General features: G+C 38.6%; 1 protein-coding gene across 6 annotated transcripts in view; it reads left to right on the top strand.

The window, feature by feature from the left end:
- Positions 1-26,545, top strand: part of LOC100521447 (serine/threonine-protein kinase Sgk3) — a 173,846-nt gene extending 147,301 nt beyond the window's left edge. For all 6 annotated transcript variants that reach the window (XM_021089284.1, XM_021089280.1, XM_021089285.1 and 3 more), the window contains 10 exons: positions 2,505-2,562; positions 8,184-8,267; positions 8,379-8,510; positions 10,611-10,723; positions 10,814-10,850; positions 11,573-11,659; positions 14,358-14,453; positions 17,186-17,341; positions 20,809-20,898; positions 24,666-26,545. In XM_021089284.1, the coding sequence (XP_020944943.1) occupies positions 2,505-2,562; positions 8,184-8,267; positions 8,379-8,510; positions 10,611-10,723; positions 10,814-10,850; positions 11,573-11,659; positions 14,358-14,453; positions 17,186-17,341; positions 20,809-20,898; positions 24,666-24,836 (1,024 nt within the window). In that variant the 3' untranslated portion in view covers positions 24,837-26,545. The remainder of the gene's footprint in view (positions 1-2,504; positions 2,563-8,183; positions 8,268-8,378; positions 8,511-10,610; positions 10,724-10,813; positions 10,851-11,572; positions 11,660-14,357; positions 14,454-17,185; positions 17,342-20,808; positions 20,899-24,665) is intronic.

Below are 26,545 nucleotides of genomic sequence, written 5' to 3'. Positions count from 1 at the left end.
GCTATTGAACTTTCTTTATCCAGTTTCTCCCATAGTCCCATCATTACTTGAACACAGGGGAAACATTCTAAGGAACGCCAGGAGTGGCAAGTGTAGCCTTCATCTCAAGTGTCAGCTCCACCAATTCATTGGAATACAAAGAAGGAGGCCAGGGCTGCTGCTTGGCTCAGTTTGAGGAGAGCCCTGACAGAGAGTGATGTCTGCTCTGGGTTGGAGGAGAAGTATAGTGTGACTCCTTCCTTGTAATTGCCCTTCCAGACTTACTGGATTAATTCTAAAGTAGTCTATCTTTAATCTCAGATACCATGCTTCCCTTGCCTTTTTGGTCCACTTAGAGAATGAGTCTAGACAGATAGGAGAAATGCTACTGGAGACTCCTTAAAGAAGGAATAGTAAAATAGGAAAACCAGGAATGTGGTGTCGCAAAAGCAGGTAAAGAAAGGCAGTAAAAAAACCCTGTCGATGTTGCTGGTAGGGCAGGTAAGATGAAGATTGAGAATTGACCACTGGATTTGATAAGTCATTGGTGACCTTTGTAGGAAGTTTCCATGGTGGGGTGGGTACAGGTGTGACAGGAAAGGGTTCAAGAGGGAACTAGAGAAGAGGTTAGCAGGTGTAGAGAGTGAGTTTAGACAATGTACTTGAAGTGCTTTGCTGCAAAGGAAAGCAAAGAAATAGGATGGTAACTGGAAGAAGGAGTTTAGTTTTGAACATCTTTTCTATTATCATTGCAGTGAGTTTGTCAGGCAGCACAAAATGGAAAATTGCCTTCAGAGTTCTCCTCTGGGGCAGTGGGTTAAGAATCCGGTGCTGTCACTGCAGTGTCTCAGGTTGATGCTGTGACATGGGTTTGATCTCTGGCCTGGGAACTTTTTTAAAATGATTTTTATTTTTTCTGTTACAGTTGATTTACAGTGCTCTGTCAATTTCTACTGTACAGCAAAATGACCCAGTCACACATATATATATTCTTTTTCTCACATTATCTTCCATCATCTTCCATCACAAGTGACTAGATATAGTTCCCTGTGCTATACAGCAGGATCTCATTGCTTATCCATGGCCTGGGAACTGTTGCATGCCACAGATTCAGCCAAAAAAAAAAAAAAAAAAAAAGAGAGAGAGAGAGAAAATTGGTTTCATTTAGGGTTCATCACCAACAGTTAACAGTGGGCCTTGGATATGGCCTCGGTTGGTATGTTTAGTATGTTTGAAGGATTTGCATGTTTTTTACATTATTACATCTGTTCAAAAAATTATTTCAGTATTTCAGCATATTGATAAAGAACTGAATAACTAGTCTAAAGAGCAGGTTCTTGAAGAAGAAAAACATCTAAACTTAGTTAACTGTTTATTTCCCTAATCTTGAATTATTATTATTTAACCCAGACCTAGTGTTACTCTCATGTTTGAATTGACTATTTCTTTTAATAATGAATTGAAGCACATTTAAAATCTGAACGAAGTCATTTCATTTTCTCTAGTACAACTTAGGAATTCATACGGTATTAAAGAAGACAGCTCTTCCAGCTGCTTATAATCAACTTTTTGCATTCATGTGCCTTTGCCGGGATACAGTCAATGCTATTTTTTTTGTTTTGTTTTGTTTTTTGTCTTTTTGCTATTTCTTTGGGCCGCTCCCGTGGCATATGGAGGTTCCAAGGCTAGGAGTCCAATCAGAGCTGTAGCCACTGGCCTACGCCAGAGCCACAGCAACGTGGGATCCTAGCCGCGTCTGCAACCTACACCACAGCTCACGGCAACGCCGGATCCTTAACCCACTGAGCAAGGGCAGGGACCGAACCCGCAACCTCATGGTTCCTAGTCGGATTCGTTAACCACTGTGCCACGGTGGGAACTCCTCAATGCTGTTTTTAACCGAAGATTAATGTAAATAAAAGGACAGCCTTAGTATTCCTTTGCCTTCTCTTCTCCTGGCTTTTCTACATTACCATTGATGAGAATAAGCAGAGTTCTTTTGTCTTTAACATATGTATGGAAAACAGTGTGATGACTTTTCTCCTTCAGGAAATTTTCTTAGTGACTTTACTAGGTATTCTGGCTAGTAACTTCCTTTTCAGAATAATTGCCAGACTAGATAGTCTTTGGAATGTAGCACTAATTTATATAGGTGTTCAGTTTCCTTATTAACAACATTGGTGAGGTTTATGGTTAATAAAAGTGGCTTGTTACACTGAGTTAAAAAATGATAGATCAGATGTGGAGATATCCTTTTCTCCCAAAGAGACGATTATTGAAGTCCTTCTTCAGCTTAACAAGGCTTAAATAAAATTGCAAAATGTCTTGGCTAATCAGAAAGTAGATTATTATTACTATTCATAATTTTATATTAAAGATGAAATACCACCCTTGTGAAAGCTGGAGTTATGCTAAAGTGTACCCAGCATTTATTTATTGAAGAATGAGGTGCTAAAAAATGTTGAAAAGTTGACATCTTTCCAGTTTTTAGGAGGCTAATTCTTATCATTATTCATTTATTTCAGTGCCAAACCAACAGACTTTGATTTCTTAAAAGTTATTGGAAAAGGCAGCTTTGGCAAGGTATGAGTGTTTTTATTTTCTCATTCAGTAAATAAGTACTTAAGGATTGCTTTATATACATGAGACCCCAGGGCTTGTTGGTTGCAGGCTATGGAGTTAAGATGCTTCCTCTACCTTCAAAGTACTGATAAAATAATTAGGGATATAAGGCATCCACTCAGATTCTAACCTAACATTTATTTATTCAAGAAGTATTTGTTGAGCACCTGTGTGCCAAGCAATGATCTGGGCCTTGGTTGGATGGTATTGAACAAAAATGACCTAGTTCTCATCTCTGTGATATTTACAACTTAGTTGGGGAAATCATCAATTAAAAACATGCTGTCAGGTAAGCAGTTATACATCCTGATGGAGCTGTGAAGGAAATGATGACTAGAGTGAGGAGACAGAGGACAAGAGGCAGTGGGGGCAAAAAAAATCTCCTGTGCTTAGATGGATTGGTCAAGGATGGCTTCTTTGAAGAGTTGCTGTTTAAGTTGAGGCCAGAAAGACAACAGTGAGCAGCTGTGTAGTAGTTGGAGAAGGAAAGGGGGTTTGAGGGCCCTGTCTCTCTTCATACAGTGAACATCAGGTGAATCACATAGCTTGACAGTGTGGCCATACCAAGGAACAAGAATCCTTAAGGCCAGAAGTAGCATAGATGGAGGTATCAGAATCATCAAATATATTTAAGTTCTTTTTTGCATTATACTTCAATCTGTAGTAAAAATAAATATGTATGTGTTTAATTATACTGTGCTATATTCATAGCTTTCGGTATCTAGATCTAGTTTGTTTTCTGAGTTCCCTAGAGACCAGAAACTGTGACCATAAAATTAAACCCATGTGTGTTCATTAATTCAGCAAACATACATTTGCCACCTGCTACATGCTGGGCATTGTGCTAATCTAAGCAATAGAGATTTAGAAATGGAACTTGCTCTCAAAATGCTTGCAGTCTGTTGGAATGTTAGAGATAGTCTGTTGTTAAAACCAAAAAGCATTAGCTTTTGAAAACTTTATGTTTAGATCTAGAGTCTGTTGGGAATTTTTTCTTGCATGCAATATGAGGCATAGGATCAGAGTTCTTTTTTTCCCCCCATGGATATTCGATTGATCCCACACAATTTTTTGTTTGTTTGTTTGTTTTTTGTCTTTTATCTTTTTAGGGCTGCACCCAAGGCACATGGAGGTTCCCAGGGTAGGGGTCTAATCAGAGCTGTTGCCACTGTCCTGTGCCACAGCCACAGTAACGCCAGATCCGAGCCGCGTCTGCGTCCTACACCACAGCTCACAGCAACGCCGGATCCTTAACCCACTGAGAGAGCCCAGGGATCAAACTCAAAACCTCATGGTTCCTAGTCGGATTCATTTCCACTGTGCCATGACAGAAACTCTTGATCCTACACAATTTATTAAAAAGACTATTCTTTCCCTACTGCTCTGGAGGGTAACCTCCATCATTATTCAGTGTCCATATGTGAATGGATCTCTTTCTAGATTTTATGTTTTATATTTCTGTTTCTAGATTTTGTATTTTGTCTCACTAGTCTATTGTCTGTCCTTTCACCCATATGACATTGTCTAGAAAATACAGCTGATCTTCAAAAGAACAAGTCATCCCTTCTTTTTCTCATCAAGAGACTGTTCTTAGCTCTTTTGCATATCAGTATAAATTTTAGAATTACCATGTTAAGTTCCACAAGTTATCTTGGATTTCGATTGGGATTGCATTGAATCTGTGGATCAATTTAGGGAGAATTGCCGTCTTAACAATATTGAGTCTTCCAATCCATGACCTTAGTATGACCCTTTGTTAATTCATCTTTAACTTTTCTCAATCATGTTTTATAGCATTCTGTATAGAGTTTTTACACATCTGGGAATTCCTGTTGTAGCCCAATGGTTAAGAACCGACATAGTGTCCCTGAGGATGTGGATTTGATCCCTGGCCTTGCTCAGTGGGTTAAGGATCTGGTGCTGCTGCAAGCTGCAGCGTAGGTTACAGATGTGTCTCAGATCCAGTGTTGCTGGGCTGTGGTGTAGGGCAGCAGCTGCATCTCAAATTCAACCCTTAGCCCAGTAACTTCCATATGCCTCAGGTGTGGCCCTAAAAAGAAAAAAAAAAAAACAACACTTTTTATGTTGTAAAAATCTAGTGTTAATTATTGAAGCAGAATATATACATTACCTGTGATGCATTGATTCTCCTCCAAGCTGTGCACCACCAGGAGTGCATGCACATATGTACTAGGCAAGGCCTGTGCCGGAATATGCATGAGTATCCATTGTTTATAATCTGTTTTTTTTTGTTTTGTTTTGTTTTTTTTTTTTTGTCCTTTTTTGTCTTTTTTTGTTGTTGTTGTTGTTGTTGCTATTTCTTGGGCCGCTCCCGCGGCATATGGAGATTCCCAGGCTAGGGGTTGAATCGGAGCTGTAGCCACAGGCCTATGCCAGAGCCACAGCAACGCAGGATCCAAGCCGCGTCTGCAACCTACACCACAGCTCACGGCAACGCCGGATCCTTAACCCACTGAGCAAGGGCAGGGACCGAACCCGCAACCTCATGGTTCCTAGTCGGATTCGTTAACCACTGCGCCACGACGGGAACTCCCCATTGTTTATAATCTGAATGTCACTGAGAGAGCAGATAGTTGTGGTATGTCTGTGGAATGCAGCTTTCTGCACAGCAACAAAAGTATGAAACCTGTGCTGAATGCCACAACATGAATGCAAATTAACACAAATTATACAATTTAGAGTGAAAGAGGTCAGGTAGAGATGACTTTGTGAGATTCTAATTACACAAAATTCGAGAAAAGGCAAGACTTACCTGTGTTACTGCAGATTGAAGTAGTGGTTACCTTTGAGGCAGGTTGGGGATGAGTAGTTTCCAGTATAGGCCAAATGGGAAGCTTCTGGCTATTGACAGCGTTTGATTTTTTTTTTGGGGGGGGGAGTCTTTTTAGGACCACACCCACTGCATATGGAAGTTCCCAGGCTAGGGATTGAATCGGAGCTGCAGCTGCTGGCTTTTGCCATAGCCACAGCAGCACCAGATCCTTAACCCACTGAGCAAGGCCAGGGATTGAACCTGTGTCCTCGTGGTTACTAGTTAGGTTTGTTACTGCTGAGCCGTGAAGGGAACTCCAGGGTTTGATTTTTTGACCTGGATAATGGTTACATACTGTGTTCATTTTGCAATAATTCACTGAGCTGTAATGTTTATGAGTTTTTCTACATACATGTTAGTTAGGTGTAGTAAAAATTTAAATCTTGCAAAATGATTAGAAACCAACAAAGTACAATAAAAAGAAAAAGCCAGAAACACAAAAGAAGAAAAAGCAAATAGACACACAAATTCAAAATGTATTTGAAAAGTAGAAAAATATGCATGATCAACTAAAATTAGTAATGGCAATTTCTCTTTATTCTAAATTTTTCTATGAAGAGTGGTCTTGGTTCCATTTTACATTTGCCCATCTGTTTCTTAACCATCTGTCTGTTCTCCAAATCTACCAATCTACTGAAAAAATGCCTACCCTTCAAGGTATGTCCTAATTGCCACATTCTTTGAATTATTTTCTCAGAATGTACTTGAAGATGAACCAATCAAAATCAAGAAGGAAAGGTCAGTGGGGTGGGAGCTGTTGAGAAGAAAATGTAAGAAGGAAGGAATGTTCAACAGAGTCAAATACTGTAGAGAACAAAAGACTGAGAAATGAGAAAAATGCCAGCCACTGAGTCCATCTTTATGAATAACAAACATTTTCTTTAAAAACAGTTTAAAATTTACCAAAAAAAATTTTTTTTGAATGAAGAGAAAGATCGGAGAATTTCCAAACCATCATTTTGCTCTATTTAGTAATATCTTTGTTAGTATGATACATTGTTCCAAATAATGTGCCAATATTCATCCATTATTATTAACTAAAGTCCATTATTTATTCCATTTTTCTTTGTTTTTACCTAATGACCTTTTTTTTGTCCCATCCAGGACACCACATTATATTCAGTTGTCATGTCTCCTTGGGCTCCTCTTGGCTGTGACAGTTTCTCAGATTGCTTCTTGTTTTTGAGGACCTTGAGAGTTTTGAGAAGCACTGGTTAGGTATATTGTAAGATGTCCCTCCTTTGGACTTTGTCTGATATTTTTCTCATGATTAGATTGCGGTTACAGGTTTTAGCCAGGAAGACTATAGATATACTAAAAGGAAGACTCAGCAATGTCACTAGCTGTTGTGGCATATCATCTCAAAAAATTTTGGAATGTATGATTTAATAGTTACACAATTTATAGGGCATCTTGAATCTCTTAAATTTTATTTGTAAAACATTGAGCATGTCTGTCTTTTTTCTGGGGCAAGATCCTCTAAATTTCTTCAAATCCTTGAAGTGTCTACATGCAGCCCAGCCCATCACAGAACCTCAGCTATTCATGGTGCTTCTTCCTCTGAACACTTCTGAGTTTGAAACCTGTAAGAGAAACTCAAATGTTGGAACAAAAATGCATTTTGGGAGTTCCTGTTGTGGCTTAGTGGGTTAAGAACCCGACATAATGTCCATGAGGATGTGGGTTCTATCCTTGGCCTCAATCGTTGGGTTAAGGATTTGATGTTGCCACAAGCTGCAGCATAGTTTGCAGATGCAGCTCTGATCTGGTGTTGCTGTGGCTGTGGTATAGGCTTGCAGGTGCAGCTGTGTTTCTATCCTAGCCTAGGAACTTCCATATGCCACAAGTGTGGCTGTGAAAAAAAAAAGAGAGAAACCATTGAAGCCATTTTCTTCTCCTTTTTTTATGTAGCCATGACATTTATAGGCTCAATATTTTGGGTTTTTTTATTTTCCTTATTATTATTGTTATTATTATTATTATTATCTTTTTAAACTGAAGTATGTATAGTTGATTTACAGTGTTGTGTTTCTGATGTACAGTAAAGTGATTCAGTTATACATATATATTATTTTCCATTATGGTTTATGACAAGATACTGAATTTGGTTTCCTGTGCTATACAGTAGGACCTTGTCGTTTATCTATTTTATACACAGTAGCTTACATCTGCCAATCCCAAACTCCTAATTTAGCCCCCCCCCCAACTTTCCTCTTTGGTAACCATAAATTCTTTTATTCCTGTCTGTGAGTCTGTTTTGTAAAAAAGTTCACTTGTTTCATAGTTTAGATTCCACATGTAAGTGGTATCATATGATACTTTTCTTTCTCTGTCTTATTTCACTTAGTATGATAATCTCCAGGTCCATCCACGTTGTTGCAAATTAGCCTCAATATTTTCTAAAGACACTCTTCAGGACTCAGGGTTGGCACACACATATGCACAAAGTTTTCAAGTAGTACAGATTTTGGCACTTAAATTTAGTAATATACTCAAATATCAGCACGTTAAGTGACAGAGAAATGATGGCTATTTACATCATCATTAGTTGTTTTAAAATATCTGAGTAAAAGTAGAATGGTAGAAATAAACTCAATAATTTTCAATCTTCAGAGCAGAACGATTACATTACCTAGGTCCATTATAGACTTAATATTTTTTTCAAAATTTAAGTATTGACTTATTGATAAGTGAATCCTATCAAAATATTGAAGTTTCTAATAGTAAGCACAACCTTTAACCTTAACAGGTTCTTCTTGCAAAACGGAAACTAGATGGAAAATTTTATGCTGTCAAAGTGTTGCAGAAAAAAATAGTTCTCAACAGAAAAGAGGTAAAGTAAAATGGTTTTGTTTCTCCTAAACCCATTTTTTGGTGAACAGAATTCTTTTCTGGTGAGAATACAAATTGATCCTTTATGTATTTTGTTTTGTTTTGTTAACAGCAAAAACACATTATGGCTGAACGTAATGTGCTCTTGAAAAATGTGAAACATCCCTTTTTGGTTGGATTACATTATTCTTTCCAAACAACTGAAAAGCTTTATTTTGTTCTGGATTTCGTTAATGGAGGGGAGGTGAGTTTTATAATTAGTTATGTAGTATCAATAATGTTTAGAAAAAAAGCGAACAGAGTCAAAAATTTTCTCACCAGTTTTGAAAGCAAAGCCCGGGATAAACAGTGGTTGGTTGACTAGCAACAGTATTTAAGGTCCTGGCTAATCAGCCTGACCCAGGATGTGGAGAAGTGAGATGTAAAGCTCTTTTCCTAAGCGGCTTATGGTGTAGCTGGGAAGGTTGGCAAGAGAACCTTGGTGTGAAGCTACAGACTTCATGCATCGTTTTGTCACTGAGCTATATGGCAAGAATATATACTGAGGCAGAACAAAACTTGATTGTAATTATTGATAATTATTGTTTCAGTGGTTGCGTATAAGTACTATTTTAGCCTGTCATTTTCCAGAATGTGCAAACTATTAATCAAACGAGATGATCCTGTAATAAAGGGTTCTGTGGTGAAGCCAGTTTGGAAAATGTCTTATGTTATATCCCCTTGGCGATTAACAACATGCTTCTTGGTGATTCACAGTATGTTTCAGCATGTTAAAGGCCTGGAGATATTATACCTTAAGCCAGAATTAATTTTTTTCCCACAGAGTCTCTTTTTTTGTTTGAACCAAGTCTATTAATAATATTCTCCAAAACTGTGAATCAGAGGGTATTGTAATAGAGTTGGGGAACTGCTGCTTGTTATGATAATAATTCCAGTAGTAGCTATGTAGTATGTGCCCAGCACTCTGGCTCCTTTTTGTGTTATTTTATCTTCACAACAGTCATGTTGTATAAAGACAAAGAAACTGAGGTGCAGAGCAGCTTAGTAACTTGCTCCAGTCGTGTGGGTTAGTAAGTATGGAGCCAGGTAACCCAGTGACTACAAGATAGCTTGTAAGAAATGCATTAAGAATTAGGAAGTGTAGGGAGTTCCTGTCATGGTGCAGTGGTTAATGAATCCGACTAGGAACCATGAGGTTGTGGGTCGATCCCTGGCCTTGCTCAGTGGATTAATGATCTGGCGTTGCCATGAGCTGTGGTGTAGGTTGCAGAAGCAGCTTGGATCCCACATTGCTGTGCCTCTGGTGTAGGCCGGCAGCTACAGCTCCGATTCGACCCCTAGCCTGGGAACCTCCATATGCCGCGGGAGCGGCCCTAGAAAAGGCAAAAAGAAAAAAAAAAAAAAGGAGTTCCCGTCGTGGCGCAGTGGTTAACGAATCCGACTAGGAACCATGAGGTTGCGGGTTCGATCCCTGCCCTTGCTCAGTGGGTTAACGATCCGGCATTGCCGTGAGCTGTGGTGCAGGTTGCAGACGCGGCTCGGATCCCGTGTTGCTGTGGCTCTGGCATAGGCCGGTGGCTACAGCTCCGATTGGACCCCTAGCCTGGGAACCTCCATATGCCGTGGGAGCGGCCCAAGAAATAGCAAAAAGACAAAAAAAAAAGAATTAGGAAGTGTAAGAAATGAACTGGAGAGTTCAGCTGCCACTAAGCTCCAGCCACTTGCTACCACATTGAATTTAGGCTTAATGGTGCAGAGCTCCCCTGAGTCCCCTACCTTTTTTTTTTTTTCTCTTTCCAGAAGAAACCAAAACTATGAATTAAAAAAAAAAAAAAATTCCCAGTTCCTAAGTGTTACCAATTATTTTAGATTTTTCTAAAAACAGTATTTGGCTCAGACAGACCATATCTCTGGGATATAGTTGGTATAGCAGCCACTAGTTTCTAATTTCTGAATAGTGTTTGATTTTTTTTTTCTTTCAAATGAAGGAACAGTCCCAAAAAAGGAGGTAATTACATGAGAGTATCATGTTCATTGGCCTTTATTAGTAGTCTTTTCCAGGGGGTTACCTGGCATGGTGAAGACACTGCCACGTTGAGGATTGAGGGGTAAAAGAGAGATGAGTAGTACATTAGCAGGGGTGGAGCAGGATGCTTGGCGAAAAAGGGACTGATTACTTGGTGGGTGGGGGACCCGGGCAAGGGAGTCATGGTTCTGTGCTTTGGTGCATTTTTATCTCACATTTAAAGTAACAAAAACAAATCCTCTTTTTGTCTTTATAGAATATATTTGTTTCTCTTTATGTGTGAATCATCTTGATATTCATTTCCCCCCCATTTTACAGCTGTTTTTTCACTTACAAAGAGAACGGTCCTTTCCTGAACACAGAGCTCGGTTTTATGCTGCTGAAATCGCCAGTGCTTTGGGTTACCTGCACTCCATCAAAATCGTGTACAGGTAAACTCGTTTAAATATCACTTGTAAAAATGTCTTTTTATTATTTCATTTCAGTTAATATTCAGTTTTGCCTTTCTTTCCTTTTGACAGAGACTTGAAACCAGAAAATATTCTTTTGGATTCAGTGGTAAGTATTGTCTTTTAAAAATCTGGCTCGCAATTTTTGTTGTTGTTATGCGTAGTGGAAAAGAGTCAGTCTCAAAGGTTCCACACTACATGATTCCATCATATAACATTTTTGAAATGTCAAAACTGTAGGGATGGAGAACAGATTAGTGGTTGCAAGGGGACAGGGACCCAGGGAATAGGGGAGTTCAAAGAGAAAGGGTTAGCAGGAGAAAGTCCTTTTATTCTGTGGGGTGATGGACAGTTCTCCGTCTGATTGTGGTGGTAGTTACACAGATCTCTCCACATAGAGCTACACATACACACATAAATCTGTGCATGTAAAAAAGTGAAAACTGAACAGCTTGGCAGTCTAGTTAACAGTTTGGTAACAAGGTCAGTTTCCCTCTTTTGACACCATACTACAGTTATGTGTCAGAAGTTCCCCTGGTGGCTCAGCGGGTTAAGGATCTCACATTGTCACTGCTGTGGCTCAGGTCGCTGCTGTGGCGTGGGTTCGATCCCTGGCCCAGGAAATTTCTCATGCTGCAGGTGAGGTGCACCCCCCCAAAAAAAAAGAATGTCAGCATTGGGGGAAGCTGGGGGAAGGGTACATGGAACTCTGTGTACTGTTTTTGCATTTTCCTCTTAGTCTATGATTATTTCAAAATCTAATGGTTTCCAAAAGTGTCCATTTATATCCATGTATTTCTTGTTTTATCTTTCTGCCCCTGTATTTGTCAGGGACATGTTGTCTTAACAGATTTTGGGCTTTGTAAAGAAGGAATTGCTATTTCTGACACCACAACCACATTTTGTGGGACACCAGAGGTAAGGAATATGTCCTGTTTGTCATCCCTGTAATCACATATAAAATGCAAAGTGAATCGCAAACTGTATACGTAAAACTTGAAATCAGAAAAGTAGAGTAAAAATATTTTCAGATTCCAGACAGCTGGAAATATCTGATAATTATCCCTTCTGAACATTTAACATTTATTGATGGGTGATACTTTTTTAAGTGTGATTTTGAGATAGCACAGATAATCCAACAAAGATAAATTAAGCTCATTTTTTTTAATGTTAAAAATTTACCTTAGACTTCTTCAAGCATTTGATTACATTTCTAATCCTTAAAAAAAAAAAAATCACATATCAGTGATGAAATTGTCCCAAAATTAATTGTGGTAATATTGGAATAACTCCGAATATATTAATAGCCATTAAATTGTACACTTTAAATGGGTGAATTGCATGGTATGTTGAATATCTTAATAAAACTGTTTTTGTGTGTGTATGTCTTTTGTCCTTTTAGGGCTGTACCCACGGCATATGGAGGTTCCCAGGCTAGAGGTCCAATTGGAGCTGTTGCTGCCAGCCTACACCACAGCCATAGCAATGCTAGATCCGTGCTGCGTCTGTGACCTACACCACAGCTCACGGCAATGCCAGATCCTTAACCCACTGAGCAAGGCCAGGGATCGAACCCACAACTTCATGGTTCCTAGTTGGATTTGTTTCTGCTGTGCCACGACAGGAACTCCAATAAAACTGTTTTATAAAAGAAATAAACTGAAGCAAATATGGCAAAGTATTAACATTACCTATTTGAGGGTGACAGCTCTATTGGTTTGTTTTATATGTATATAAAAACATATTTTTATGTTAGTGCTGCACCCTTGGCATATGCAAGTTCCCAGGCTAAGGGTTGAATTGGAGCTGCACCTGCTGGCCTACACCACAGCCACAGCAATGCCAGATCTGTGAGCCAAGTCTGCCATCTACACCACAGCTCACGGCAATGCTGGATGCATAACCCACTGAGTGAGGCCAGGGATCGAACTCACATACTTACGGATATTATTGAGTTCATTATTGTTTTGCCGCAATGGGAACTTTGATTTTTTTTATTTTTTTGTATGGTTAAAATATTTCATAATAAAATTTTGAACAGGATAAAATAATGCAGTGGATGGGGGAGTTGTCAAATCAGATTTTATTAACCAGAACACCCCATTCTCTAATCATGTTAACTAGCAGAAAATGTGTTTTCTATTTAAGACAATAACACTTAAAATTTATGTTAAGGCCTTATTAGTCTCACTTCACATACACATGTTTAGCTTAAAGTGTATTAATTATAATGCATTTATTATTAGTATGAGACATAATATATATCTTAAGTACCAGGTAGCACTTCATCTTTATTGTGAAATACCTGAAAAATGTGTTGAAAATGTGTGATAAAATGGCTCACATCAAACTTCTAATAAAGATGAGAAACTTAATTAAAAGTACCTAAAAGTAACAACTATTTAACTTAAAAATGTATTTGTTCTACTTTTTTCTCTTTGTTTAAAACCTAGCTCTTTTTTTTTTTTTTTTTTTTTTTTTTTTTTTCCCTGTCCTTTTGCCATTCCTTGGGCTGCTCCCGCAGCACAGGGAGGTTCCCAGGCTAGGAGTCCACTTGGAGCTGCAGCCACTGGCCTACACCAGAGCCATAGCAACACAGGATCTAAGCTGCATCTGCCACCTACACCACAGCTCATGGCAATGCGGGATCCTCAACCCACTGAGCAAGGCTGGGGATCGAACCTGCAACCTCATGGTTCCTAGTCGGATTCGCCAACCACTGAGCCATGATGGGAACTCCTAAAACTTAGCTCTTATATTTATTTGTAATCATTCTGTTTTGGTTTATGTGTAAAGAGACATTTTTTGAGAATATGTATTGATTTCATAGTTAATAAAATATTTCTTAAATCCTGTAGTTTTTAGAAAGGAAATTGAATTTTTGTTATCAAAATCTAAATGTGATTAGAAGTTATTAAAGCCTTTTTATTTATTTTGCCATTTCTTTGGATCATATAAAAAAATCACATAAAAAAACATTGTGGCTCAGCAGGTTAAGGACCCAGCATTGTCTCCATGAAGATTTGGGTTTGATCCCTGGCCTTGCTCAGTGAGTTGGGAATCTGGCCTTGCCACAAGCTGTGACCTAGGTCACAGATGCAGCTCAGATCTGGTGTTGCTGTGGCCTTGGAATAGACTGGCAGCTGCAACTCATATTTCACCCCTAACATATATATTTTGGAATCTAAAATTCAAATTCACTATCTTATATGTATGAAATTGTGATGAGTTTAAATTTTTTTACATATTAAAATGTAAATAATCACTTTTCTAAACAGTATGTTGCTGTTGTAATTTTCGAGTAAAAGTGCAGTTTACTTACTTAGTGTTACAGTTTCTGCATTGTTGTCCTCTTCCATTTGTCTTAATTGCATCACAGTTCCTGGGGGAAATGCTTAAATATGTATATTTTGGAAATTGCCCCAGTTGATTCTAAAGAGTACCGCTTCCCAGGAACCACTGGTATAAAATGAGAATACCCAGTCAACTGTGAATCTAGACCATGTGTTTAACTTAGTGTGATATAACACCTAAAATGTATTAAACTTCTCGGTTATTCCTAAAGTTTGTCTTGAATTGCTTCCTGAGTTTCTCTAATATTTAATCTTTTCTACAGTACCTTGCACCTGAAGTAATCAGAAAACAGCCCTATGACAATACTGTAGATTGGTGGTGCCTTGGTGCTGTTCTGTATGAAATGCTGTATGGATTGGTATGTATTTCTAGTCTGTCGTTATGATTCCAATATAATGCATTTGGTTTGAGTTTTCTCTCTCTCTCTCTCTTTTTTTTTTTTTTTGGGGGGGGGGCTGTGCCTACAGCGTGTGGAAGTTCCTGGGCCAGGAACTGAACCTGTACCGCAGTCATGGTCGGAGCTGCTGCAGTGACAATGCTGGATTTTTAACATGCTCTACCACAAGGGAAATCCTTTTTTTGTTGTTATTGCTGCAAACAAGTTTTGTTTGTTTGTTTGTTTGTTTGTTTTTGGCTTTTTGCTATTTCTTGGGCCGATCCCGCGGCATATGGAGGTTCCCAGGCTAGGGGTTGAATCGGAGCTGTAGCCACCGACCTATGCCAGAGCCACAGCAATGTGGGATCCGAGCTGCTTCTGCAACCTACACCACAGCTCACGGCAACGCCAGATCGTTAACCCACTGAGCAAGGGCAGGGACCGAACCCGCAACCTCATGGTTCCTAGTCGGATTCGTTAACCACTGGGCCATGACGGGAACTCCCTCTCTCTCTTTTTCAATAATCTCATGGATGCTTAGATAACAGTAACAGAACCTGGTTAAAACCACATTAGGGATTGTCCCCCCAAAAAAAACTTTTCATTTCATTACTAATTTTTTACAGTTTTTTCTCTATCATACTAATGTATTAATCACTAATCAGATATTCTCATCCCAGTTGCATTTTTTAGAAATAGACACCTCGGAGTTCCCGTTGTGGCTCAGTGGTTAACGAATCCGACTAGGAACCATGAGGTTTCGGGTTTAATCCCTAGCCTTGCTCAGTGGGTTGATGATCCGGTGTTGCCGTGAGCTGTGGTGTAGGTTGCTGACTCAGCTTGGATCCCACGTTGCCGTGGCTCTGGTGTAGGCCAGCGGCTAAGCTCTGATTTGACCCCTAGCCTGGGAACCTCCATATGCCGTGGGAGCGGCCCAAGAAAATAGCAAAAATACAAAAAAAAAAAAAAAAGACACCTCATTGTAACATTAAAATTATCCACTTTCACTCAGTTTACTCAATTTGTTCTGCCTAATTTCAAAAATATGGAAAGAAGAAGATTTTCTTACCAAAGTAATGCCTTTTGGGTCTTGCCTTCTATTTTGTTTTTATAGGATTTATTTAGTATACTGGTGCTCTGCCTTTTTATCATTGGGAGCTCTTTACGCCCTTCACCATAAATACCATGTCTTAAAGATTTGATTGCAAAAAGAGTGATGTTTACTATGTAATCAACTTTCCCAGTTTTTATTAAAGACACATAATCAGCCAGAGCTTCTGAATAACAAGAGTCAAGTAGTTTTACCACAGTAATATCATTCCAACCAAATGCAAATAATTTTAGCTTATATATCCTTATAGGAATAATGTATGTTTTTCTTTAAGCTTTTTAAAACATTCAGAATAGTTTTTAGACACCCCTCAAGGTCCTGTGAATGAGCAGCCTCATGCTGGAACCATGCCCTCATTGCTGGCACTTGCTGCCCCCACTAAGCTCAATTCATCATCAGCTGAGGCTTGAGCTGGGCTTGCCTTTTTTGTTTGGGTGTGTGTGTGTGTGTGTTTCCTCTGAAAACTGAGGAGGGCTCAGTGAACTTCATCCCCTAAGGTATGTTTAGAGCATTTGTCTCATATTGCTAACTTTGAATGATAGATTACTGGGACAGCCAAACACTGTCTCTTCTTTGCCCTTGACCATGATCCGCTTGTTAAGAGATCTAATTTTCTGGTTATGCTAGTGCCTTAGAAGACCTGATAACCACTTTATACCTTAAGTTCTTTAAGTGTTGGTTATTTGTCATCCTGATATTTCCAAATCCTTTGAATTTCCTTAGAGGACTTTGAAAGTATAAAATATCATTGTATATAAAATGTAAATTGATTCAAAAGGGAACATTAATGAGACTTGTATTAACAATTTTAAAATGAAATTAGATTTAAGAAAATAAAATTTTCCTTTTTATTCAAAAGAAAAAATGATAAGCATGTAACTCTTTTAATTTTAAAAATTATTTTAAGTTATTTTTACTTTATGGGTTCCCTGGTCCAGTGTTGTCACTGCTGAGGCTCAGGTTGCTGCTGTGGCATGGGTTCAATCCCTGGCTCAGGAACTTCCTCATGCCATGAGTGCAGCCAAAAAAACCATTTTAAACTATTTTTACTTTAAAACTTTTAACTCAATAATTAGCTGGCTAATCCTCATGTTGAAGCTGTACCACGTCTTTGAGCTGTCAGAGTAGAATTTTAATTCTGCAGAAGACTCACTGCCACACATACTTAGGAGAGCACTTTCTAGAAATCTGTTTTACTTGGTTCATTCCCAAGTCCCAGGAAATTATTTAATGTTTGAACTGTGTTGAGTCTCTATCATTTTGCCTGTGATAAGGTTGGTAGTTGTTTTCTTTAAAACAGAAACCAAGAAATAGCAAAAAGACAAAAAAAAAAAATACCATTACAACTTTTATACACCTGTATGCATGGTGTTCTTGAACAAACCATCCCTTATTCATTCAGTGAACATGTTCTTAGCTCTGTAGTGTACTGAGTTTTAAGATCTCTTTGCATGGGAGACCACACTGCAGATGTACATACACCCACAGAGATCTGTGCTCTTCTATACTTTTCCAGACCCAGACTGCTCTTTGTAGGTCAAGGTCAAATCCAACTGTTTTAACCCTGTTTGTACATAGTTAATTGAACGTTTTTTTCCCCCAGCCTCCTTTTTATTGTCGAGATGTTGCTGAGATGTATGACAATATTCTTCACAAGCCCCTAAACTTGAGGCCAGGAGTGAGCCTCACAGCCTGGTCCATTCTGGAAGAACTGCTAGAGAAAGACAGGCAAAATCGACTTGGTGCCAAAGAAGACTTTGTACGTACATCTTGTTTCATATCCTCTTTATTAAGCTTTTAATTTGAAGATAAAACCTTATTTTATGTGTTATTTAGTGGGATGAATACAGCTTTTAGAGAATAGCACCATAAAAAAGAAGCATGCTTGTCCCAGATTTTCACCAGTGTTTATATAGATCTGTACAGTGTTTAAAACACTTGGCAGATGCATTTTTTCGTTCGATCTTCATAACAATTTGATCCGCTCATTTTCATTCCCCACATCCACCTTTCACACCCTATTATTTATTTGATTTTCATTTGCTAGAATGTTTCCTCCCCTCCTTTCTTTAAAAAAAAAAAAAGTATGGGCGTTCCCGTCATGGCACAGTGGTTAAGGAATTCATCTAGGAACCATGAGGTTGTGGGGGTCGATCCCTGGCCTTGCTCAGTGGGTTAAGGATCTGGCGTTGCCATTAGCTGTGGTGTAGGTTGCAGACATGGCTCAAATCCCGTGTTGCTGTGGCTCTGGCATAGGCCGGCAGCTGTAGCTCTGATTGGACCTCTAGCCTGGGAACCTCCATGTGCCTCGGTCTCGGCCCTAGAAAAGGCAAAAAAACCAAAAAAAAAAAAAAAAAAAAGTGTGGCATGGGTTTTTTGATCACCTAAACTTTTAGATCATGTCTCTAACAAGAATTTAAGTGCTTCCTGGCTGCATGAGGTAATACTTTTTGCTTTGAATTAACATTAAATCACCTTTTTTTCTAAGAATTTAGTGACACCTCCTTGAAATAATTATGGGACCTACAGGTTTTCTTTCTTTCTTTCTTTCTTTTAGTAAGGGTTATTTAATCACTAGTGCAGTTACCAGTGTTATGTGAGTGAATTCATGAACTGCTGAGGAACATGAATTTGTAAATTCATTTAAGTTTCTCAGAAATTCTTGGAGTTCCCTGGCAGCTCAGTGGGTTAAGTCTCCAGTGTTGTCCCTGCTGTGGCTTGGGTTGCTGCTGTGGTGCGGGTTCAGTCCCTGACCCAGAAACTTCCATAAGCCATGGGTGTGGCCAAAATTAAACAAATAATTTTTCAGAAATTCTTGGGGGCTGTTTGTTGATCAGTCTAGAATTCGAGCTGTGAATAATAAACTTGTCTGCTGCTGCTTTTCCCTTGCTGGATGCCCCAGTGCAGCAGGTAACTGTCCCCAGTTTTCTCTCCAGCTTGGACTCCATAGTCATGTTTCAGGTCAGTCTTGCTAATGCTTTACACCTCTTTGCCCCTTGGTCCTTGTACTGAAATTGCAGCCCTGGCTGAGTCCAGCTGTCATCTCTGGGCTGCTGAACGTGGCTGACAAAAGTTACACAAGTGAAAACATTGGAAGCACGGTGAGGTCACTCATCTCCTCTGTCTTCTCCAGTTTAGTCTACTACTCTCTGTGTTAACTATTTTAGACCTTCTCTCCAAATTTCCAGGTTCCTTTTCTTCTTCTCTTTTAGCAGATGCTCCTGTCTTCTGTTTTATAGGGAAGATAGACTCAGCAAAGCAGAATTCATTCAGCTTCTTGCTAGCAGATTTGCAGAGTTATATACACCAGCCCTGGTCATTTCCTTCTTCCTTTTGTCGTGGAAAAGGTCAGTTTCTGCTTGTGCTGGATCCCAATCCCTTGCAGGGAACCCTGTGCGTGCTTCTTTCTGCCCAGATAACTGCTCCCTTACGTTCTGTTTCTTCCTGAGGAATAACTAAACGTTACCAAGTCTCCTGCTTCTTAAACCAAAAACCCCTCAACCCTGCTGTCCTGCAAGGTAATGCTGTCTCTTTCTCTCTTCACAGCCTAACATGTCGAAAGTTTCTATAGTCATTCTTCCTTTTCTAATCTCTTCTCATTTCTCAGGCTACCACAGAATAGGTGCTAGAATTAAGTATTTCTGTTCTGCAGCTTGTGTTCTCAGCAGCATTTAAACTTTCAGTACTCGCCGAAGTTTCTGCAAGAGCACACACTTGTCTTGCTTTCCTTTCTATGTTTCTGGGCATTCCTCCTTATTCTCTTCTATAAGCTCCTCCTCCTCACCCTGACTTTTAAGTGTTGCAATTCCCCGTGGTTGGACAGATTTCTCTGTTCTTCTCTTGTGCTGTCTTCCTGGACAGTCTCAGTTGGCCCTGTGGCTTTGGTTGTGACTTCATCTCACATTTGTATCTTTATCCGGCACTCTCTAGTAAGCGGTAACTCAAATAATACCTGCCTGGTCAACACCACCACTTGGATTTCTTGAGTGTCCTGCAAACACAGAATGTTCAAAATTCAGTTTCTGCCATCTTCCTTCTGTGTTCCTCGGGTCAGAAATCTGAGAGTCATTCCTGACTGTTCTCTCTTTCTCACTTTGGTATTCAACAAACTGCCAGATCCTAATGTATTCGCCTTCTCGATTGTTTCCATATCCAGATACTTCTTACTCTCACCGTTACCACTTTTCGTAGCATTGCTACCTTTTGTTTTTCCTTTATCTGATCATGGCTCTCCAGTCCATTCCCCTGCTGTAGTCAGAGTGATTTAAAAAGGAAACAAACAACCCACATATGTGACATTCCCCGCCTAAAACTCCTTGATGGCGTCCCATGATCCTAGAATAAAATAAATTGCTAAGGTAGACCTGGTGTGATATGGCTCATTTTCTTCCTGAGCTCCTCCTTGAATGACAGTCCCAATCCTCTCCTCTACTGCAGCCATATCGGGTTCTCATTTTCTTGATCAAACTAAACTCTTTACAACCTCAAGTCCTTTGTATTCTGCCTGGAATGTTCTCCCCTCATTCTTTCCTTTGGCCGTGCCCAAGGCACACGGAATTCCTGGGCCAGGTGTCGAACCCTTGCCACGGTAGTGACAGTGCTGGATCCTTAACCCCCTGAGCTATCAGGGAACTCCTCCCCTCATTCCTTATTTACTGGTTACTTACTCATCTTCCAGAACTCTGGTAGATACCACTTTCTCTGAGAAGTCTTTTTAAACCCACCAAACTGACTTGGATCCTACTTTTTCTACTCTGTGGCTCCTTGTAGGGAAAAAAAGTTGGAATCAATACTGTGCCGACCTTGGACAGTAGCAACCCAGAGTGAAATACTTCATTTCTTTTCTTTTGCTGCACCTGCAGCATATAGAAGTTTCTGGGCCAAGGTTGGAACCCGAGCCATGGCAGTGACAGTGAGCCACCCAGCAGGACAACACCGAATCTTTAACCACTAGGCCACCAGGGAATTTCATGGGATATTTTTGGTAGTAGATCTTGTCACCCTGATTTTACCTCTGACTCGGGTATAGAACATAAGTCTGAGTAACTCTCCACGTCTGTCCTCATCATCTGTCTTTTACACCACTTTGCTCCACTGAGTAACATAAACATGTACCTAAAAAGAATTTCTGAGGCACAAAGTGAAAGTGGTTTGTCTTCTTAAAATTCTTCAGTGAATATTTAATATATTCTTCAGTGTTAATGAAAAATTTCTTTCATATTTTAGCTTGAAATTCAGAATCATCCTTTTTTTGAATCGCTCAGCTGGACTGATCTTGTACAAAAGAAGATTCCACCACCGTTTAATCCTAATGTGGTAAATTTACATCCTTATCTTTCTGAAATAGTGAAATGTAGCACTGTAACTTACATAATTGTAGCAATAGATCTCAAAATCTAACAGGAATCATACTGAATCGGTTACCTGTATATTTATGAAATGTATATCATTCAGGGTGTCTAGTACATCTGATAACTTCAAGATGACCCATAAGACTATGGTTACATTTATAGAGTGCTAAAAATATCTTACAGGGCAGTAACTGTGAAGTTTTCTTTAGAGCATGTGTGAGAAAGGGATGAGCTCAATGTGTTTTTTAAACAGTGTAAAATAATTATGAAGTATAATTTTCATACCAATAAGCTAACAAACATTTTAAGCAATGCTAGTGCACAATTTGATTCTAGACTGGTATAAAAACCAGGTACAGGGAGTCCCCGTCGTGGCACAGTGGTTAACGAATCCGACTAGGAACCATGAGGTTGCGGGTCCAATCCCTGGCCTTGCTTGACGGGTTAAGGATCTGGTGTTGCCATGAGCTGTGGTGTAGGTTGCAGACTCAGCTTGGATCCCCCGTTGCTGTGGCTCTGGCTTAGGCCAGCAGCTTAGAGCTCCAATTCGACCCCTAGCCTGGGAACCTCCATATGCTGTGGGAAGCGGCTCTAGAAAAGACAAAAAGACAAAAAATAAAACAAAAAAAAAACGAGATACAAACATTATTCCTGGTAATGTAAATTGTTACATCTTACTTGGAAGACAGTAAGACAGTATGATAAAAATGTTCACTTAAGCTTGACTTTTTAAATCTACTGATGAAAACACTTTACTTAAAGTATTAGCAATGTTGAAATATTTGAAAATAAATATATAACAATAGGGAGATTGTTAATACATCAGCATAAGGCCAATAATTATGTTGCTAACTATTGAAAGCTTCCTATATATGGGCATGTATACTTTTCATGTATTTGAGCATGTAATTTATGCCTCAAATAAGGTACCAAGTTGTTGCTATTATTATTTTAATTATACGTGTTTTAAAAGTGAAGAAATGAAACTCAGATGTTATGTAGCTGGTTAGAAGTAGCAGAGCCAGGATTCAAATCTATGCCTGGGAAGTTCCCATCATGGCTCAGCGGTAACAAGCCCAGCTAGTGTCCATGAATATGCCGGTTCGATCCCTGACCTTGTTCAATGGGTCAGGCACCTGGCGTTGCCATGAGCTGTGGTGTAGTTCACAGACATGGTTCGGTTCTTGTGTTGCTATGGCTGTGATTGGACCCCTAGCCTGGGAACTTCCATATGCCGTGAGTGCGGTCCTAAAAAAAAAAGAAAGAAAAACAAAACCTATGCCTGATTCCAAAATCATTATTCTTTGTATGCTTTCTTATACTCTATTGCCTTTTCTTGTTAAGTAAATGATAATAATGATAATAAATATAAAATGAGCAGACAGTTGGAAAATCCTCATAATGTTAAATGAGAACATGGTAATTAGCATTTTTGTGATATAAGATTATAATAAAGACAGGAAGAAAATATAAATCAAGATTTATTTAGGATTGCAATACCTTAGCTGAATTTGCTTTTCTTTTGTTTAGTTTTTTTGATGTTGCTGTGAAATTCATGAAACTCTTTTTCTAGAAAATTAGAGCAGGATAAGGAAATCATTTCAGAAAAGTATTATGCAGTCCATTTAGGTTTTGTTCACAGTTGGTTTCAGTGCTTTGCTCTTAGCTGGTATTAATTAATAGGTGTGATATTATATACCATAAACCTAACATTTTGTAGACTGATTTCATGTAGCTCATCCAGAAGTGACTGTTTCAGAAGTGACCCCATAGGGATAATTTCTGTCCTTAACTTCTAGAATTTGCAGTAGGAAACTAGAACCTTCAAGAGTTACTGTATTTTTCTCTTTGTATTGAGAGTCTTACCAAGTTGAGTTGTTCCCCAGTGAATATGTTGTCAGGCTCATTAAAGCACTAGGGACTCATTGGAAATGGAAACAGTGTTGACTTAAGTGCAAAATAAAATCCTAGCATGTTACCATTTTACCCCTAACAGAGAAGCAAAGATCAAAAAGTTAGTCCCTACACTGTTCTCAATACTTGTACCCTTTTACTTAAGCCTGACAACAGTTCTGTAAAATAGTACTGTTATTTTCCACATAATACCGATGAGTTAACTTAGGCACGGAAAAGGTTAAATAACAAAAAATTTAAAGTTACAGTTGCAGGAGTTCATGTTGTGGCTCAGTGGATTATGAACCTGACACGGTACCATGAAGATGCTGGTTCTTTCCCTTGCCTTGCTCAGTGGGCTAAGGATCTGGCATTGCCGCAAGTTGCGGCATAGGTTGTGGATCTGGCATTGCCATGGCTGCAACATAGGCCTGCAACTGCAGCTCAGTTCGACTCCTGGCCCGGAAACTTCCATTTGCAGGAGGTGTGGCCCTAAAAAAGAAAATAAATAAGAATGCAGAACTGGAATGTGAGCTCATACACATAGAGGGCAGGGTCCTCTCTCTCTCTTAATGGAAACTGTACAGTGTTATATTCCTATCAGTACTAGCCATGAGCCATAAGGGCATCCGCAAAATATAAAGTCAAGTGAAGGAATGTTTGCCATCATTTACTGAGCACCTTCTATGTGTCAGATTCTGGAGATTTTACATATTAACATATCAAATCCTCACAATAACTTTAACAGGTAGGTGGTAGGTGGCCTTCATCTAGAGCCCGTGCTTTTAGGGTTCCAAATGAGAATTTGATGACTTTTTTATATGTACATGAGTATAATTTCTAGCATCAGTCTCCTGTGTTGGGGAGTTTCTCATGTGGAAGGATCTAGCATCCTGGATTTCCACGGTCTGCTCTGCTATTTGTAGACCTACCACACTAACTATATCCTTGGCTTATATATTTGTTCTGAATCCATTTACCTTGGTTAGACTTGATGGTGTGAACATTTTAAGGTTTCCCTTCCCTTAAGCAGAGATAACCAAGAGCTTCAGGGATGGGCTCTAAAAGAATCACCGGAATTTGAATCCCAGTTTTTATCTGTAAATACATTGGAAGGGGAGAGTCCATTTGCTTGTATTAGATTCGTGAAGGAAGGTTAACCACTGCCTTCGAGCCTGAATAGCCACTTTGCTTCATTTCCCAGGTTCCAGGTCCTTAGATCCCTAGTGCTAAGTGTCACAGCCAAATCCTAAATGACCTCTATAGCATAAGAGTCACCTTTCACAATTTTACTTACAGCCCCTTCATTTCTTCATCAAAAGGCTTTAACCTCCCCCACATTGATGAAGCACAGATGCAAAATGCTGCCCTGAAAACCTCCCTGAGTCCCTTTTCTAAACATAGAGGTGGTGATGGGTAGAGAAAAAGCCAGTCACTTCCCGGGTCTGAGATTCAAATGAACATAGATGAGTTCCCTGGTGGCTCAGCAAGTTAAGGATCCAATTTGTTGCTGCTGAGGCAATGGTACAGCTCTGGTGTGGGTTCAATCCCTGGCCCAGGAATTTCTATATGCCCTGGGTGAGAACTCTGTTATGCTAGCCTTCCTCACCCTTTTCTCTCCTCCCCTGACCCAGCAACAAAAACCTTAACTCTAAGAAGGTCCTGGATAATGAAAGTCAGGAAAGGAAAAGCAGAAGAAAATGTTTCAAAGACATGATGAAGTAGGAAGACATGTAAACTTGCCAGGAATAAATAGACAAATTCATAAAGGGGTTTTAATGAAAGACTATATTAATAGAAAAAAAGCTAAGGTGAATAATGTACTTCTTGATGTTTTAGGCAGGACCAGATGATATCCGGAACTTTGATGCCACGTTTACAGAAGAAACAGTTCCATATTCCGTGTGTGTGTCTTCTGACTATTCCATAGTGAACGCCAGTGTCCTGGAAGCAGATGATGCATTTGTTGGTTTCTCTTATGCACCTCCTTCGGAAGATTTATTTTTGTGAACAGTTTGCCATCTTGAAACCATTGAGCAAAGATAAGCCTATGGATGAGATGGAAACAACTGTTTGTGTGAATATATTCAAATGTGTTTTAACTAGTGCCTCATTTTTACATGTAATGTTAAAAACTATGAAAAATGTATTTTCTGCTGTATGCAAGAAAATAGGGCATTTCAGAGAGCTATGTTTTGAATTCAGATTTGTATTCTTGTTTATTAAGCTTATTTTTAAACAGAAAATTTAAAAGCTATTGTTCTTAGCATTAACCTATTTTTAAAGAAAACTTTTTTGCTAATGACTGTTTTTTTTCCCTCTATGTTTACACTAACATCTACCCAAGATAGACTGTTTTTCAACAGTCTATTTCAATTCACTTAACATATATTAATGCCTTTGTAGCTCTCTACCTTGACCTTTGTCCTCAGATCACAACTATGCAATTGGTACATGGTTGTTTAAGAAGAAACCATTATCTTTCCATAATGAATCACTGTTTGACATAATCATTTCTTGGTAGGACTAAAATGTAAAAGCATACTTAATTCATTGGCTACTAGCTAACACTTTGAATAACCATTTGTTCTGCAGATCAAATTAAGAAGTAACAAAAGGAAATACTATGCTTTTGAAATCCCAGTTCAAATTTGTGAATTATTTTTCCTCTGGAGGAAAGGTAAAAGTTAGAAATTTTAAGTATTCCCAAAGATCCGAAGGGAAATAAAGTACTGCTGAATTTTTTTTTTTTTTTTAGGTGGTGCCAGAATTGAATGTCTCCATGTCATTTATTTATATTACCAATACATTCTATTTATGTTCTTTTTGGTCCTTTGAATATTTAATATATTGTTAAGTAGGTCTAAATCTTGGTATTTGCATTTGCAAAAAGCTATTCAAAACTGTCTTCCTAATTGGATGATAAGTAAAAAATATTGAGCTGTCTAGACTATTTAGCTAATTGGGAATTAAAAAGTAGAATAGCAAATTATGAGTCAATATAAAGGTTTACAGTTTCACTACAATGTAACAAAAGTTAAAAATAATTTAGGCAGATGCATAGTCACTATCTTATGCATCTTAGAAAAAGTACAGGAAACTGACCTTAAAGTCATACTTAAAAGCCAACTAACTTATGTACTTATAATTGTAGAAGATAAATATTATAGAAAACCTAAAAATAATGCTTACCTTGGAATTCTCAGTTTTAGTTTAGAGATTTTTCAAGTCATATAGAAAAGAGTGAAGGAGTTTAATGATGCAGTCTTGTCTTCATGCTTCAAGAATTAGCATCTTTCCATGTATTTTCTCTTGAGAAAGAAATTACAAAAACATTTCACACCAGTATCCTTTAGCTTAAAATTGTTCTGCAGAAAGGGGAAAGGAGTGTACTTTTATTAGATTAATAATATTTGCATCCAATACACTGAATCTTCCTTTAGAGGTAAGACTTTAACAGTGACACTGTAAATACTTGGTTTGTTTGGCACTACTGTAAGTTCTGCTTTTACACAAAGTTTTATGCTTATAAAGCAAAATAAAAACTGTAGTTTCTTGTATGATTTTTTTATATAACTCATCCACTCCTTAAACTGCCAAAAATTAAAGTGCAATATTGTATATTTTTAAGAACAAATTTTAAAAAGAATGTTGATGTTTCTTGGATTGCAAGAAATACAGATCTTATACAGTATAATAAAAATTAGCAAAAAGATTAA

The sequence above is a fragment of the Sus scrofa genome, chromosome 4 (genome assembly GCF_000003025.6).
Source record: "Sus scrofa isolate TJ Tabasco breed Duroc chromosome 4, Sscrofa11.1, whole genome shotgun sequence".
Taxonomy (NCBI): Eukaryota; Metazoa; Chordata; class Mammalia; order Artiodactyla; family Suidae; genus Sus; species Sus scrofa.
The sequence above is the reverse complement of the archived record's forward strand: the minus strand, read 5'-3'. Positions and strand labels throughout refer to the sequence as shown.